Source organism: Gorilla gorilla, chromosome 16, assembly GCF_029281585.2.
Source record: "Gorilla gorilla gorilla isolate KB3781 chromosome 16, NHGRI_mGorGor1-v2.1_pri, whole genome shotgun sequence".
NCBI lineage: Eukaryota > Metazoa > Chordata > Mammalia > Primates > Hominidae > Gorilla > Gorilla gorilla.
Window position 1 is genome coordinate 79,183,244 of NC_073240.2, and position 16,911 is coordinate 79,200,154.

The 16,911-nt window shown below is 43.2% G+C and overlaps 1 protein-coding gene across 5 annotated transcripts in view; it reads right to left on the minus strand.

Annotated features, from left to right (window-relative positions):
* Positions 1–15,614, minus strand: part of SKIC8 (SKI8 subunit of superkiller complex) — a 26,147-nt gene extending 10,533 nt beyond the window's left edge. For 2 of the 5 annotated variants that reach the window (XM_019010911.4, XM_019010912.4), the window contains exons 1-8: positions 15,370–15,524; positions 11,491–11,541; positions 10,765–10,792; positions 8,994–9,099; positions 8,436–8,608; positions 5,767–5,915; positions 5,435–5,528; positions 4,113–4,206 (exon numbers count right to left, since the gene is read on the minus strand). In XM_019010911.4, the coding sequence (XP_018866456.1) occupies positions 4,113–4,206; positions 5,435–5,528; positions 5,767–5,915; positions 8,436–8,608; positions 8,994–9,099; positions 10,765–10,792; positions 11,491–11,502 (656 nt within the window). In that variant the 5' untranslated portion in view covers positions 11,503–11,541; positions 15,370–15,524. Of the gene's footprint in view, positions 1–1,082; positions 1,162–1,862; positions 1,956–4,112; positions 4,207–5,434; positions 5,529–5,766; positions 5,916–8,435; positions 8,609–8,993; positions 9,100–10,764; positions 10,793–11,490; positions 11,542–15,263 lie in introns of all 5 variants that reach the window. The other 3 variants (XM_004056599.4, XM_004056600.5, XM_019010907.3) reach the window with 3 other exon arrangements.
* Positions 15,615–16,911: the final 1,297 nt, after the last annotated feature.

Below are 16,911 nucleotides of genomic sequence, written 5' to 3' on the forward strand. Positions count from 1 at the left end.
CTACTCTGATTTTAGTGTTGGGATTGGGCTGCATGATGGCCTTTCACTCCAACCTCTGAAACAGCACCGCAATGATCCATACATACAAGGAAACACAGCTAGCCAGGACTTACTCCATGAGTAAGATGCTTAAATCCAGAAGTGGAATATCAAGATACAACCCCCTCAATTTTGTTGGAACAATTTAAGTCGAAAAATAAAAAAGCATGAACAATGTTAGTTAACTTTAAGTTCCATTTCAAAGAGGAGAAATCTATAGGACCATCTAAAAATATTTAAAATATGTTAAAAGCCAATATTATATTGCCATGGACATTTTATTTTTTATGCTTAGTTCCCCAAGACCTTACAGTGTGGTTAGGACCAGCAGCCTTGGCCTCACCTGGAAGCCTGTTAGAAATGCAGAATCCCAGGCCCTATGCCAGACCTAGTGAAGCAGCATCTGCATTTTCACCAGGTTCCCAGGGGATACAAGCACACATGAAAGACTCAGCAGTATTGCACTAGAACACCTTTGCTATTTCACATATTCACCTTGGCAAAGATAAAGATGCTTGTGAGAACAGTTTCCTTTTAAAGACTGAAAAGTTATCAATAACACTAAAGCCAAAAAACTTGTATGAATTTCCAGCTTCTACTATATTAAAAAAAAAAATCACATCTCTTCTTTGGACAGTTCCAAAAATGACAAGCGATGACTGTGTTTAAGCAATGGAATCTCCTGAAGAGGAAGGTCCTTGGTGAGCCTGCCATGGCCCAGCAGCCCCCAGGAGAGGGCCCCAGACACCAGCTGCAGCAATTTCCAAAGACGACATTTAAAGGCTGTGGGGCTAACACCATGTTTTCCAGCCTATGTGGGGATATGCCTCGTGAGTTGCTAGGCTGACAGCACATCCCAGCCTCTGCACCCCAGACTGTGCACAGGAACTCTGGCTACATGGATGACTGAGCAGATAGAGCAGCTCAGGCCCAGGCATCTACTGGTATCCACAGCTCAAGCAACAAGGTCAGGAAAAGAAAACCTCTTTGGTACAATGGTCAAACAACCCCGACTATCTAAAGATGAAATAATAATGCCATACCTGATCCTGGTGATCAAAGAAGGTGTGAACACAAGTCCTCGTTCCAACATCCCAAACTTTTACACTTTTGTCAGACGAACTATTTTAAAAAGTGAACATTAGTATCGGTTTGAAGTTGGAAGGACTTCGACCAAAAATCCTTTGATGACTTACATTCTTCTAACTTCAGACCCCCCAACCCCATGCCTCGGTACAGGAAATGGCCAGGTATCAGCATCATTGGGTGGCTTTCTCTCCTCACAGGGTAGCCATTTTCCTGAAATTGTGATCTGCCTGGCCCTCATATTAATTGTTCTCCAGGAGTCTCAGACACAGCTACCTATTTCCAGATGGGAGGGAGGCCTGTTAAAGCTTCAAAACCAAGGCTCGCAGGAGGCCTCTAAAGCACTGTGCAATGCCTTCAAGTTGTCCATCTCCTGCTTTCCAACTGTCTTGGCCATCCCAGGCCTGACCAACACTGGGATCTATAAACAACATTTTACAAACATTTACATATTTTAAGTTACCATTGGAACACAAGTCTACCTTAGAGTCACTTTGGTAGAAGCCTCAATTTATAATGAAAAAACTAAGAGTTTAACTGTTCAAAAGGATTACTTGTTGACTTTTGTTCCAGCTAAGGTCAACTAACATCACTAAATAAAAATTTTAAGAACTGCAGAAAAGAAAGGCTAACTGAATAAAAAAGGGTCAAACATCTTTAAATGTTAAGGCAATCTATACAAGAAGACTGCTCTCATCTCCCCAGCATTTTAGAAACTGCTAAGAATCATTAAGTACCTGGAAACAAAGTGAGTGTCATCAGGACAGAATGCAACGTTCAGCACCCAGGAGGCATGGCCGCTCAGCGTGCCAGCCAAATTGGCATGTTGTCTGAAATGGGAAAGTTTCAAACAAAATTGAGATGTTAATTTCTACAGTATAATCACTGAAGTGGAAGGTATATTATTAACTCTGCCAATAAGCTGGACCAAATCTGCTATCCTTATAATGACCATGAATACTATATCAAAAATTCCTCTTTCAATGAAGTAGCTTCATGCATTAGAGACAAATTTTAATAGTAGCATTAACCCATAATGTGTTGACGCCACCAAGAGCCAAGAATAAAATCCTTCACAAGCAAAGAGCTGAAGCTCAAAATGAACAAAGAACCACACTACAGAGGCTTCCCAAGCCAACCCCTAAGATGAGGAAATTGAGAACCAACGGGGCAAGGAAGCCATCTGAGGAGAAGGGCAGGTTCAGACTCCTGCCTGCACCAGCAGCCTTTCCGTATGGGGCCAGTGCTCCCAGTCCAAGGAAAGTGTCAAGATGTATTCATTATGACAGATGCAGCTTGGAGAGACCAGTTTAAACCTAATCAAGAACAAGACAGGTCTAATTACAACAGCTATTTTCACTTTTTTAATAAAAATGAAACCCAACCACCTCTGGCAGGAGAACCACCATAAGACCTAACTGAGGTCAGCAATTTTACCCCTAAACACAGACCTCAGCAGAGTGGAGCAGACCTCAGTTAGGGGCTAGGGGGCAGGTGGGATACAGTGGGACCATGGGAGGGTAAAAAGTCCTGGGCCTTAGTAAAAAGATCAGTAGTTGATAGGGGCTCAAGGCAGGAGGAAGGGATGATTTGGTAGAGCAGGGGATTTTTAGGGCAGTGAAACTATTCTGCGTGACACTGTAGTTAGGGGTGGCTACACATCATTTTGTCAAAACTCACAGAATGTACAACACAAAGAGTAAACCCTAATGTAAACTACGGACTTTAATTAATAATAATGCATCAATATTGGGTGAAGAAAAACAGTCTTGGATCTTCATTCAGTACCACCTCCTTGGGCAAATCAACCACCTCAGCTTGGGTTTCTCATGTGCAAAATGGGGACACTAATCTGTGCTGCTACCTCATTGGTTGCTGGGAGGATCAATAAAACAGTGGCAATAGAAATCATAAAGTCACAAATGTAAGGAACTGCTGCATTTATACTGCCTCTGCCACTAACAGGCAAGTATAACTCTACAGAGACATCTTCCCCTCTGGGCTATAGCACCCTCACTCAGTTACAATTCCAAAAACTGCAGTTAGAATTCTATGTCTAGCTGATAACCTTTTGCCAGAAAAAACTGCATTTTAACCAGAAGTGGGCTAGAAGGAGCAGTGTTCCTACTGTGAGGTTTAAACTCCCAAGCAACTATCACAGGCCCCTGAAAGGACACACATGGATGGTCAGGGTTGCAGTACGTGCAGGTGGAGGAGGTCTTGGCACCCATGGCTAGGGTTGGAGTGTGATATGTACATGCAGTGGATTAGAATGCCATGTTCAGGAGCAATGAGCCAGAGGCATGCCTGGCAGGGAGAGCTGACCGTAGCACCGAGTCATAGTATCAAGAACACAGATCCAACACATTACAGGGGATACCTCAGTGGGAAATAGGAGTCAGGACTAAAAATGATGGGGGAAACGAAGAAGACATAGGGGTCCGCACAGATTTACAATGACGGCTGTGAATGAAAGAGGATGATTAACTTGCTTCTATACTCGCAGTCAAGGGCCAAAACCAAAAACGCTCCCATCTAGACCTGTAGCGGGGCGGCTTATAAACTGACTGCTCCCTAACTAGGGCAGAGGCATGTCTGCTAGAACAGCCCTACCCTTGAAAATGGATGCTCTAATTTTTTCCTGTCCCCAGGGGCCAGCTACAGCCCATGGCTCATTTCCTCATCTGTATATTACTTACCTATCCCAAAGAATTTGAAATCAGTAAGCTCACAAAAATCAGGCTGCCTGAGAAGAAGTAGCAAGTATCTGATCCTACCAGGGAACCCATGCACATCCTCCTCCAAGCAGCCCTTGAGGACACACACTAAAAATGGGCGCTGAATGGGGGAGGACCGCCTGGGGAGTCAGGGTGTCTGATGTGACTTGAGCACAGGTCTTTACTAGGGCTCCTCCCTAGGGCTCCTTGTAACAATAAAGGGACAAGATGGGCATCAGTAGTAAGGGAGACGCCTTTAAGGTAACTTACACATCATAGATCTTGATGTAGCCATCATCTGAAGCAGTGACAAGGAGCTGGGAGTCCGGGGAAAAGGTCAAGGAGCGAATGGGCATGGCATGGCCTGAAATTCATAAAGGCCCTTGTTAATCTGGTGGACCACTGCCTCCTCACTCAGCTTCCCACTGACAATGCCCCTTTTAATGATTACGAGCCACTGAGTTGAAATGCTCAGGTGCTTCAGGCAGAAAAGCAAGAGTTCTGATTGGGCCTTTCCTCTTAATGTTCTCAAAACATCCACATAACCCCAGTATCTCCTCCTGGAGCCATTTCTCCTTAGTTCCCTTCCCTGCCCTCAGCATACATTGCTTTAAATAACTTTTCTACTACAAATATGGCCACACAAGGATATATACATTGCTCCTGATTTGTAAGGTTGAACAAATTAAGATGTTATTTCCCTATCAAATCCTTTATTATAGTATAAAGGATAAACTATAGCAATGGGAGGAGGTAATAAATTCACTGGATTAGAATTCAAAACAGCACAACAGTACGCATAATAAAGTCTCCCTCCAACCTACCCCTGTTCTTTAGCTACCCAGTCCTCCTTTCCAGAGGCCACCAGTGTGGACAGTGGGCACAATACTTTCATCCACCTTCAAATTATCAACAAAAAGTTGTTTCCAATCACAAAGTTCGTCAGAATCCAAAATGACAGAAATGAGGCATTCATATAGCAAATATATATTAACACACACATACATAATGTGATAGATTACGATATAATAAATAAAAAGTAAGTCTGTTCACCCAAACAAGCACTTAACACTGTTACAAGAACTAGTATGTCTAGGTTAAATCTACAGTGACAGGCCAGGTATGGTGGCTCATGTCTGTAATCCCAGCACTTTGGGAGGCCAAAGCAGGAAGAAATCTTGAAGCCAGGAGTTAAGAGACCAGTCTGGGAAACAGCAAGACCCCATCTCCTCAAAAATTTTAAAAACTAGCCAGACATCGTGGTGTGCACCTGTAGTCCCAGCTACCCAGGAAGCTGAGGTGGGACGATCCCTTGAGCCCAGGAGTTCAAGGTTACAGTGAGCTATGATCACACCACTGCACTCCAGCCTGGGAGCGAGACCCTGTCTCTAAAAGAAAACAAACCAACAAACAAAAAAACAAAAAAACTATAGTGACAAGACTAAAACCTGGAGGCATTTCAGTTTTCCAATTGAGATTGATATTTTGTAAATCTAATGCCCATTTGCCATTTAATGGCATTTTAATGAAAGAATAATTCTTCCTTTGTGATTTGATAACCCAGTTTGTAAAAATAAGATGATGATATATACCTTCCAGGGTATGCAGAAGTTTTCCAGTTGCAATATCAAAAATATTGATGATTCCATCTATGGCTCCACTGGCTAGGTATTTCCCATCAGGACTCTGTTCAGAGAACATATGGAGAAATTAGCACTTTCCGACTCCATGTTGTTAAGCTGTCCCTACCAAACACAAGCAAACCTCCTGCTGTCTACAGGTCTAACTGGCTACTTGGCAAACCACACCAGTGAGACAGCAGCTGCCTGACCAGACCAAGGCAGAATCTGTGGCAAGGACTGCAACAGGCTGGAAGGGTAAACTGAAAGAATCAGAAGGAGAACAGAGAGCAATGTTTCCTTACATATGCAATACTAAGAATGAATTTTCCTCTCGTGTCCAAAGAATATTCCTTTTTCCCACTTTCCACACCAAAAATGTTCACTTTTCCGACATGAGTTCCTGTGGCCAGATACTGGGAATCAGGAGAAAAGGCCAAAGTCCAGGCATCCACTGAACAGAAAAAAGAAGGACAAAAATACAGTGTGAAAAGACTTGGCCTTAATTTTAAAAACTAAAGTTTTACCAAAAGACACATCTTTTTAAATCGGAGTAGCAGTGTCCTGATTCAGAAAATTATGTTGTAAAGATGCTAATTCTTTATCAAGTTTAAATTTAGTTTAAGGGTTTCTTAAATTTTTAATAAAAATAGGACAATATCAAGTGTTAGCAAGGATGTGGAGAAACCAGAACCTTCATACACTGGTGGGAATGTAAAACGGCACAGCCACTTTGAAAACCAGTTTGACAGTTTCTTAAGTGAAAACAAACACTTACCATGATACTCAGTAATTCTACTCCTAATGAAACATATGTCCACACAAAGACTGGTACACTCATGGTCTTCACTTCCTCCTACTTCCTTACTTCTCCACGACTGAGGATTGTCTCTCTTCTCTTTTTCTCTTCCTTTGTGGTGGTTCAGATTCTCCATGGATATTTTCAAGATAGGTAGAAACTAAGTGTCTATTTTCCCTACATTCATTAGACCCAAATTCATCCAAGGAGTTTTACCTTCAGATGAATTTAGCTGCTCTTTAGCTGTCAATAGCAATGCTTGCTTTTGTTACTGGACCAAATAACTGTTGGCTGTTTAATGGCCTGGTCTAGTTTTATGCAGAGTCCTATCCAAAAAGAAAATAAATCCAACTCTCAGACACCATTCTTCCTTTTTTTTTTTTGAGATTGAGTCTTGCTCTGTCACCTAGGCCGGAGTACGGTGGCATAATCTCGAGTACAAGCTATTCTCTCGCCTCAGCTTCCCGAGTAGCTGGGACTACAGGTGCACACGACCATGTCCAGCTAATTTTTTGTATTTTTTAGTAGAGACAGGGTTTCACCATATTGGTCAGGCTGATCTTTAATTCCTGACCTCGAGTGATCCACCCGCCTCAGCCCCACAAAGTGTTGGGATTACAGGCGTGAGCCACCACACCTGGCCTCTTCTATCTTTTTCTTTCATAACAGTAACCTTTAAAACCTTGCCACACTTGGAGAATATCCAGTAAAAGGTACTGTTTATCAGAGAAACTGAGCTGGATACATACGCCATCCTTTTACTCGGAACCAATCCAGCACTGATTTCTTCAGCTGCCTTGTGCCCAGGGCTACAACCAGCATGGAATAACACCAGCATTATGAGCCCAGGGAAAGCTTAGGCGCCCAAGATGAAAAGGTAGAAACAGTTCTGTCTCTTCCTCTTTTCTTAAGACCATGCTTATATATTGGAGTCTTAATAGACTTTGCAGGATAGTTTGGGGACCCAAGTCCTCTGTAAGTAATGTAAGCAGGGTAAGGGTACATGTAAAGACAATCATCGGGGGAGTCAGGGTGCGTCTGGGTAGCTTTTTCCAAATACATATCCCACCCCACGTACTCTGAACACTATGATTCAGTGGATCCAAAATATGGTCTGGGCATGCATATTCTTAAAAGAGCTCCAGTGGTAAGAATTACAGACAAGAAATATTGCTTCTGAGGGAAAATGCACTCAGTTTCCAGACAACCCAGCCTCTTTAACTCTGGGACCATCATTCTTTCCAATACAGGAACAGCCTAGAGTGGCTACTGAGCATAACTGGTGGGAGGCGAATCCATCCAGGGCACCAATCAAGGGAACTGTGTTCATGGAACACCTAAGCAGCTCTTCTATCATCAACCCACAAAGGGGTGTGCCAGAGAAATGCCAGGCTATCTGCACCCTCTAGCGGTTACCACCCATTCTGGCAGAGCAGGTTCTGCTGGGGAATGTTGTGCAGCCATTTATAAGTAAATGTGAAGTTCAAAAGAATCCTGAAATGTCCTCTGCTGCTCCACATTAATCAGCCTATGACATCATTAATTTCTGTCATCTCAGATGATGTTTACCAAGGCTGATGGACAAGATTATGCTGTTCTACAGTACTTAAAACAAAAAAAATTGATGTTTCTTAAAAGTTTCATATGTATCACATACCAGGAATCACACCCTTTAATCAAAATTAGTAGAGATGACCATGATACAGATCTATAAGGACCCCATGCTTTACATTCTAGGTTTCCGTAAGGCAGTGAATGAATCAGTTCAGAATATGGCAAATAAAGAACCTCTGGAAAATACAAAATACAGGTCAACAACGCCAAACCAGCAGTTTTAAAATCCAAAAAGCTCTGGAAACTACAAGCTTTTTCTACAGGTTTACTACCAAAATTCATTTGGCAGCAAAATCTAACCTGAATTGACATAAGGCTATTTATAGCCTTTATTTATCTCCCTTAGTGTAAACACTCATGTTTAGTTGCAGAGGTATTAGTGTTTCATTACAGTGCTGTTTCCAGCCCCACTGAGGGTATTATGTGAAATACAGTTCATGCACACATTATCACCCCTCTCAAATCCAAAAACTTCTGAGCTGTAAAACACATTCTATCCCTAAAGATTTTGGAAAAGAAATCATGAACCTCTATTATCTCCCCTACAAGTAAAACTCTTACCAGGTCCTGCATCTATGGACTTTATCTGTTTGCCATTTTCCAAGTCCCAAAGACGAATATGAGCATCAAGAGAGCTGGATGCAGCAATGGGCAGGGTGTGGCTGATGTCCACAGACACCACTCCCAGCTGATGTCCCTCCAGACTCCACTGTAGGTCCAGCCTCTCATCACGCCTTCAACAGGGGACAGAGAAATGGATTTCTTCACACAGAACACACTTTACCTGGCATCTGAAATTCTGGGTCCCTGTGACTATGCAATACCAATGGTCTATGAAATACAGAATCAGAGAAGAGTTAATGAGCTACAGAACACCAAATGCTGCCAGGTTTTAAATGCAGGACTTTTTTTAAGATTTTTTTTTTTTTTTACCTTTAGGGCTTTAATACAGAGTAACAGGAAAACAAGTGGGAAAAATAAGCTGCTGTTTTATACCACCATATTGCTATTGCTTTCTTGCCTAGAAAAAAGTATTTCCCGGACTGCAACTGGAGAGTTCAGAAGCAAAACCTCAGCCCCCAATTTTCCAAGGCTGTATGTTAGGGGAGAGGCACTCACCATTTCCAGACCTTCACCAGGTCATCTAGGGAGCCTGTGACCACTGTCTCAGAGTTTTCCTTCTTGTTTGTCCCCCAAGCAACTGACCAAATGGCATCATCATGGGCTAGAATGGAAAGTGCTTCATTTATAAAGTCTTCTTGCATACGACTTAATGAAGCCGAGATACTGTTCAACAATTGTGAGGTAACATTTATTTGTATTTGCTTTACTATTTTACAAAGTGCTTTCCTATACAGCTTTTATTGAAATTTTGGGGCCATATATGAAAACTGGAGGTTCTGAAGAAGCTACTTGCCCTAAATCTCATGTTTACCAGGCGAGAAGGTGGTACTTTGGACTCTAAATCCAGTGTCCTTTCTTTTAGCATGCTATCTGGTATACAGGAGTCTACAATGGCTATCACTTGGCTAAAAACAAGTAAAACCAGTGGGGAAGACCCCCTCCTACCAAGAAAAGGCCTAAACCTGGTAACAGACACTCCGAAAAGATCTTTCAAAACAAGCAGGCAGTTCAATTCTAAACAGTATAGATCTAAAAGAAAATACCTACTATAGCCTCCATATATTAAGTTGCCTTTCCCCACAAGTATCTTTATTATGGTTAACGGGCCAATTATTACATTACAACAATCCTATGAAGTGGGTACTATTAATATCCTCATTTTATAGACAAGGAATGAGAGGTGCTAGGATTCAAATCCAATCTCTATTAATTAAAGTCTACCTTAAGTCTAAGTCTGTAAGCTGCATATTTGGTAGGCCACGCTGTTGTATGTGCAGACCCGGTGTGGATGTAAAAACGTGACAAGTGCACATGGAGGCTTTACCCCTGCCTGGCAACAATTCTCCAGCGATACCTTCCCAAAATATGAATATAAAGGCATTAAACTTAAAACAGCTGTGCACCACAGACAGCGTTGTGGCTTCCATTTCAAACCTCACCTAACTCAAGCCTGCTAACTTGCCACCTGGATGACAATAGCTACATATAAGGTAGTTGACTGGCATGCCCAATTAGCCTACTAGTTACTTACACTAGCTAACCTGGATGATGCTTTTGGCTTAAACGTCAAACTACCTCCATGTCACCTGCTTAGAGAGCAAGAGCTTTTATTAGGCATTCCACAAATTCCTTAGGCCTTCTCAAACTCATCAAGGCTATAGTGAAGAAATGAGATGGGTGAGTAGCCCATGCCCAAACATGGCTCCTTTTTGGGTACAAAGCTCTGTACCACTGGTCAGCTACAATCCAAGCCCACTCTGACCTGCCGCCTGCTCTCCCATCCCTGCCACTGCCACTGCTGCACAGCTCCCAGCCCTCCCCATGCACTCAGTGGCCTCAAGAGAACCTCATTTCACTATTATAGGCTTCACTTTCATTAAGGGCCAAAGCAAGTTCTGAGTTCAGAAAAAGGCTCACGTTCATCTCCCCAGATGAGCCGGCGTTAACAGAGTTTTGAGGCTCAAAGCATTTCCTTCTTCCACCTCAGCAGCTGGGAAGCTCCGTCATGTCTTCCTCAGGTGGAAAAATTTTCCTCAGCCTAGAATTCTCCAACCTATCATGATGACTGCTTTTTTTTTTTAGTTGGTTGTTCAGGTTTTTTTTGTTGTTGTTGTTGTTTTTAAGAGTATTTGTTTTCAGCTGCCAATTCTTCTGCAAAGTGAGTATACTTGAAAACTGCATGTCTGGTCAGCATGACAAAAGTCTTAAACCAGGGACAACACAGTTTTTTTCACAGATGAATTGCTTAAACAGGCAGGCTACTTACCTTGCTCTTGTTTGAAGAGAATACCGTACTAAAAAAGAACAGAAGCCACATTAAACCCATGGTCAGATTTCAGATGTCTCACATCGCCTCCAGAAAGCACTCCTCCCCGAGTAGACAGAGTCACCACAGTGTTAGTTACTTCCTCTGCTGTCAACCTGGCCATCCCGCAAGCTCCTTGATTCCCATTCATGCAAGATTTGTACAGTCATATCAGAAAAACATTCTTAAAGAAACTGACACTCTCCCCTCCTTCCTACTACCCACACTCACCCAACAAGAGACCAGTAAATTATGTTTTCTTTTTCTGTTCTGATCACCAAGGAAGCTCAGAGTCCAGTTTGTAGCTTAAATTTTGCAGCTGCATAAGAACACACAGCCTGCCTAACAGTCTATTAACTTTGTCCCTAATCTTATTACAAAGATGTTTCTCCTGTTCTATCTCCTATTCTGATCTGTTTTTTTTTTTTTTTGTACAACATCTTTTAAGCTTCTTCTATTACTCACTAAATTGTGGTAAAGACTTGGATGAACCAATCCTCCTCTCAATATTTGCATTTCACTAGTCCCATCTAACACTGTGGTGACTAGGTACCCAGGGTCACCCAGCTCTTTAGGAGCCGGGCAAGAATGAGATGCTAGTTTCTTGACTACACAGCCAGAAAACCTACTGGACTTGAACTTGGCAAAGAGACCAATTGATGTTTTTCCCTTCAACACAGGTCTTACCTGGTTGGTCATTTCCTTAACCAAGGATCAAGGACAAAAGGCCAGACAGCTCTGTGGAAACAACACCAGGATTTCAGTGAGGGGGTGTCATCAGGATAGAAGGCACACAGGAAGTTCCCCTTGACCAAGAAAATAAGGCAACTCTTTATTATGAAGTTGTTCTGACACCCTTCTATGGATCAGTCCCTGGAACCTCCTTCACACTCCCTACCAGGCAGTATGGTCTTCTTTCTTCCTCTGAACCTAGGGACTCAATTAACAGCTAATCCTATCCCATGGTTTCTTCACCTCAAGTGTGACTGCAGAGAGTGACCAGTCTCTGTCCTTTCCTGCTCTTTAGAGAGAAAAAAACCACAGCTCCTTTTAATATTAAATATTATTTATTAAAAACAAACAAACAAACATGGGGGAATCCAAAGATGGCAAAGTTCTTATTTTACATGCAAGGGTCTCAACCAAAAATGCCTTTAAGACCCAACAGGCAGGTAAATAAGGGCAGAGGATGGAGGGAGACACGTGTCAAGAGATTGAGAACATCCTGGCTGACATGGTGAAACCGCGTCTCTACTAAAAATACAAAAATTAGCTGGGTGTAGTGGCGCACACCTGTAATCCCAGCTACTCAGGAGGCTGAGGCAGGAGAATCACTTGAACCTAGGCAGCGGAGGTTGCAGTGAGCTGAGATTGTGCCACTGAACTCCAGCCTGGGTGACAGAGCAAGACTCCATCTTAAAAAATAAAAATAAAAAATAAAAAAAAAGGATAGATCTAATTTCTCAGGCTACATTAAGGGCTAATGGTTCTTATTTCTTTGTGTGTGCCAAAGACCCCCTTTAGCGGACTTTTTTTTTCGAGATAAGGTCTTGCTCCATCACCCAGACTGGAGTGCAGTGGCACAATCATGGCTCAATGCAGCTTCAACCTCCCAGGCCAAGTCTTCCTCCCACCTCAGCCCTTGAGTGGCTGGGACTACAGGTGCGTGCCAACGTGTCTGGATATTTTAATTTTTTGTAGAGATGGGGTCTCCCTATGTTGCCTAGGCTGGTCTTGAACTCCTGGGCTCAAGCGATCCTCCTGTCTTGGCCTCCCAAAGTGCTGGGATTACAGGTATGAGCCACCAGACTCAGGCTCAGGATGTCTTTACAGAAAATACACAGGTTTAGAAATGAAACCAATTACAGTAGGTTCTCATTATTCACAACAATTATGTTCTATGAAGTCGCTACAGACACTAAATTATCCAACACAGAACCACTGTTCCTTGGGGAAACAGGTTCCTGAAAGCCTCTGGGCACATTCTTGTCAACCAATCAATACATAATCATGTTTTATGTGTGTTTATGTTTAAAGGCACTTACTGAATATACATTAGTAATTCATTAATACTGAACTCATGCCTAAACAAAGCTTATCTAACACACATATTTTCTCCATAAGACAAATCACAATCTTCTTGCATTTAGAAGCACTTCAGCACTATGCTTGGGGGCTATCTCAAACAGTGGAATCACCGACAAAAAGCACAAAGATGAGAAAAATGTAGCACCAAAGACTGCAAAAATGACATTTGCTTACAATATGAGAGTTGACAAGAAGGCAGTGTCACCTTGTTTGACTTCAGTTGAGAACATGTGCATCAGGCAACTAAAATTTTTCACATGTGAAAAAATGTCATGTCTTCCAAAGACCACAAAAGCATTGTAAGTATTAATTTGAGGGCTACAGACAAATTTTAGTAAGTAGGTGAATTCATAAATACAGAATCCACAAATAATGAGGATAGACTGTATGCTAAAATTTTATCAAAATACAAAAACATGTGCTTCTTTACTGACACATTAAATAAGTGATCTAGAAGCAAATTTAATAACTACCATAATTTCGAAGTTGTAATGAGCTTACACAATATCATGATATGAAAATATCTATAACTTATATTCATAACAAAGTCACACTGCTAATAATGTGATTTGTTGCCTACATTCACAGTGGAAGAAAATGCTAAATTTCAGTTGGAGGTTAGGAAACATAAAGATGCAATTTTTCCTCTCAGCCAAGTTCACGGCCCTCGCAATTCTACCCATTGGCAGTTTAAGGGACCACACAGTTAAGGCATCTAGGTTCAGGTTACTTTCTTTAAATCTGCCAGCCCAAAAAGCTGCCGAAGGTTTTCCAATAACAGGAAATCAAACAAACAAACAATTTATAACTAATCCTTGCCTATGGAGATCTCAAATTGGTAGTGTTTTGTTTTGGTTTTGTAAAGACAAGTTCTCATTATATTGCCCAGGCTGGTATCAAACTCCTGGCCTCAAACGATCCTCTTGTCTTGGCCTTCCAAAGTGCTGGGATTACAGACAGGTTGGTAGTGTTTTATTCATTTGTGACCCATGAACGGGGTTCTTTCTGCCCAGGGTAGGAAAGACAGGAAAGCGCTCAAGGCAGTTTGGCTAATGGGAATGGTATTCAACCTCTGCTTCAGCACAGCCTTCTGCCTGCTGAAGCACAGGCTTGTCCTCTTCCCTGTCATTCTGGGCCTCACATTTGGCAATGGATAGAAACAAAAAAAAGGAGGAAGGCTTGCGGTAAGCCAGCTTCCAAAAACCCGGGCTCCAAAAGACAAGGGTGTGATTCTATCAATGAGAGTGCACATTTGAGGATGTACAATGAATCCGGTCCTATTTTAAGTAATACACAAAGATTAGCTCACTGAAACCTCATAACCCCACTTACTAGGTACAGTAGTTCTTTAGCTGAGGTTTTGATTTCCACAGTTCCAGGGGTCAAAAATAGGTGAGTAGAGTGCAGTAAGATATTTTGAGAGAGACTACATTCACATACATTTTATTACACTGTTATAATTCTATTTTATTATTATTGTTGTTATTCTCTTATTGTGCCTAATTTACGAATTAAACTAAGTAATCATAGGTATGTATGTGTAATCTGTATGAGAAAAAACACAGTATAGATGCTCCTCAACTTACAATGGGGTTACTTCCCAATAAACCTATGTAAAGTTGAAAAATTGTAAGTCAAACCACGGTAAGTCAGTCAGGGTCCTTCACTATCCAAGATTTCAGACATCCACTGGAACGTACACCCCGCAGATAAGGGGGGAACTACTATTTTCTTATTATCAGTTCCACTTTTCTAGTAAGAAAATGGAGGCTTAGAAGCAGTTAAGGAAGCTTCCCCAAGGGACACTAAAAGGTGGATATAAGCTATAGTATAGGCTACCAAGATACACTACCTCTTACTTCAGGGTCTTATGAAGGTCAGAGCTAAGAGACTTTAGACCTTAGCCCTCTCTTGCCATCTTCTCTCTTTGGGAAACTTTTCCCTAAATTTCCTAGGCAGAATTCATCACTCACTCAGTGTTTCCAAGGAACACTACAGATGCCTCTATGAAACTACTCAGGCAAGTCAACAGCCCACAGTATTGCACGGTACTTGGCGTAAAGCGAACCCAGCCTCTGTTTGTACCCGTCCAGTGATGTCTGTATCTGTCCAGCACGCTACCTAAGACAGCGTGGCCCACTACTGGAAAACTGCGGTTAATACAGCCCTCCCACCTACGGATAAATGATCTCCTCCGCAGAGAAACCAGCCCTAATCTCGATACTGCCCAGAACATTCTCAGGACGCAAAAGGAGGCCACCCACGGGCCTCCCCCACTCCCCTCAGGCCCCGTACACCGAGGGACAGCCAGGGCAAATGGAGTCATGGAAGCCACCCTCAGGCCCCAGGGCCTGGAGCATCCCTGAACGGACCTGCTTACAGGCAGCCTCGGGCCCAACCTCGCTCACCCGCCCTCTGGCCTGGACCGTCAACGGCCCTAATGACCACCATCCCCAACGGCCCTGCGCTCCAACTCACCACTGCACCGCCAGGCTGCACGTCGGAAGCCGGGCTCCGCGCGACTGTGACGCGCAAAGATGAGCTATCGAAGGGGCGGGGCATCGCGCCGGCCCCGCCCTCACGGCTCGGAGCACTCCGCAGCGCCCCTTGCAGTCGCTATGCCGGGCGCAGGGCAGAAGCCGAGGAGGGTGGGCGGAGAGAGGAGGGAGGAAGCCAGGTCCTGCTTCCAGAGGCGTGGTAGTTGGAAATTTGCTTCCGGAAGTGCAGACGTTTAGCTTCCGGCAACTGCAGGTTTAGAGGTTTGTGTTGCAATTTCATTCTGTACTTTTGAGATTGGACTAAAGCTAATAACTTCTGTTGCTGAAATAAATTCAGTGAAATCGAGCTTTGTCTTTCAAACTGCTAGTCATGACCCATTAGCGTGACAGATATCAGTTTCATAGGTTGTCAACTGACTTTTTTTTTTTTTTTGAGGGCCAGGCAGAGTGGCTCACGCCTGTAATCCCAGCACTTTGGGAGCCGAGGTGAGAGGCTCGCTTGAGCTCTGGGTTTCCAGACCAGCCTGGGCAACATAGCGAGAGACCTCGTGTCTACTAAAAATAAAAACAATTAGCACATGCCTGTAGTTCCAGTTACTTGGGAGGCTGAGGCAGGAGGATCGCCTAAGCCCTGGAGGTTGAGGCTACATTGAGCCGTGATGACGCCACTGCACTCCAGCCTGGGGGACAGAACTAGACCCCGTCTCAAAAAAAAAAAAAAAAAAAAGAAATGGGGCTGGGTGTGGTGGCTCATGCCTGTAATCCCAGCATTTTGGGAGTCGGAGTGGGTGGATCACTTGAGGTTAGGAGTTTGAAATCAACCTGGCCAATATGGTGAAACCCCGTCTCAAGTAAAAAAAAAAAAAAAACAGAAACAAAAACAAAATTAGCCGGGTGTGGTGGCATGTGCCCGTAATCCCAGCTACTTGGGAGGCTGAGGTAGGAGAATCGCTTGAACCCGGGAGGCAGAAGTTGCAGTGAGCACAGATCACACCACTGCACTCCAGCCTGGGCAACAGAGTGAGACTGTCTCGAATAACAACAACAAAAAAAGATGGGAAGAGGCTCATGCGCCATTATGGAGGCCGCCCTGTGGCTCAGATGTGGTGGCTCACTCCTGTAATCCCAGCATTTTGGGAGGCCAAGGGGGGAGGATTGCTTCTGGCCGTGATTTCAAGACCAGTATGGGCAACGTGGCGAGACCCAATCTCTACAAAAAGTTTTAAAGTTACAGACGCAGTGGTGTGCACGTGTAGACCCAGCTGCTCAGGAGGCAGAAGTGAGGAACACTTGAGCCCAGGAGTTTGAGGCTGCAGTGAGCTATGATTGGGCCACTGCACTGTAGCTTGGGTGACAGAGAGAGACCCCGGCTCTAAAAAATATTTTTCGAAAAAACTAGTTTTGAAGTTCAAATATATATATATATATATTGAGACGGAGGACTATTAGACCACTTACAACTAGGTGAAGTTCATCTTTGGGGGCTTTTTTTTCTTTTGAGACTGAGTCTTGCTGTGTCACC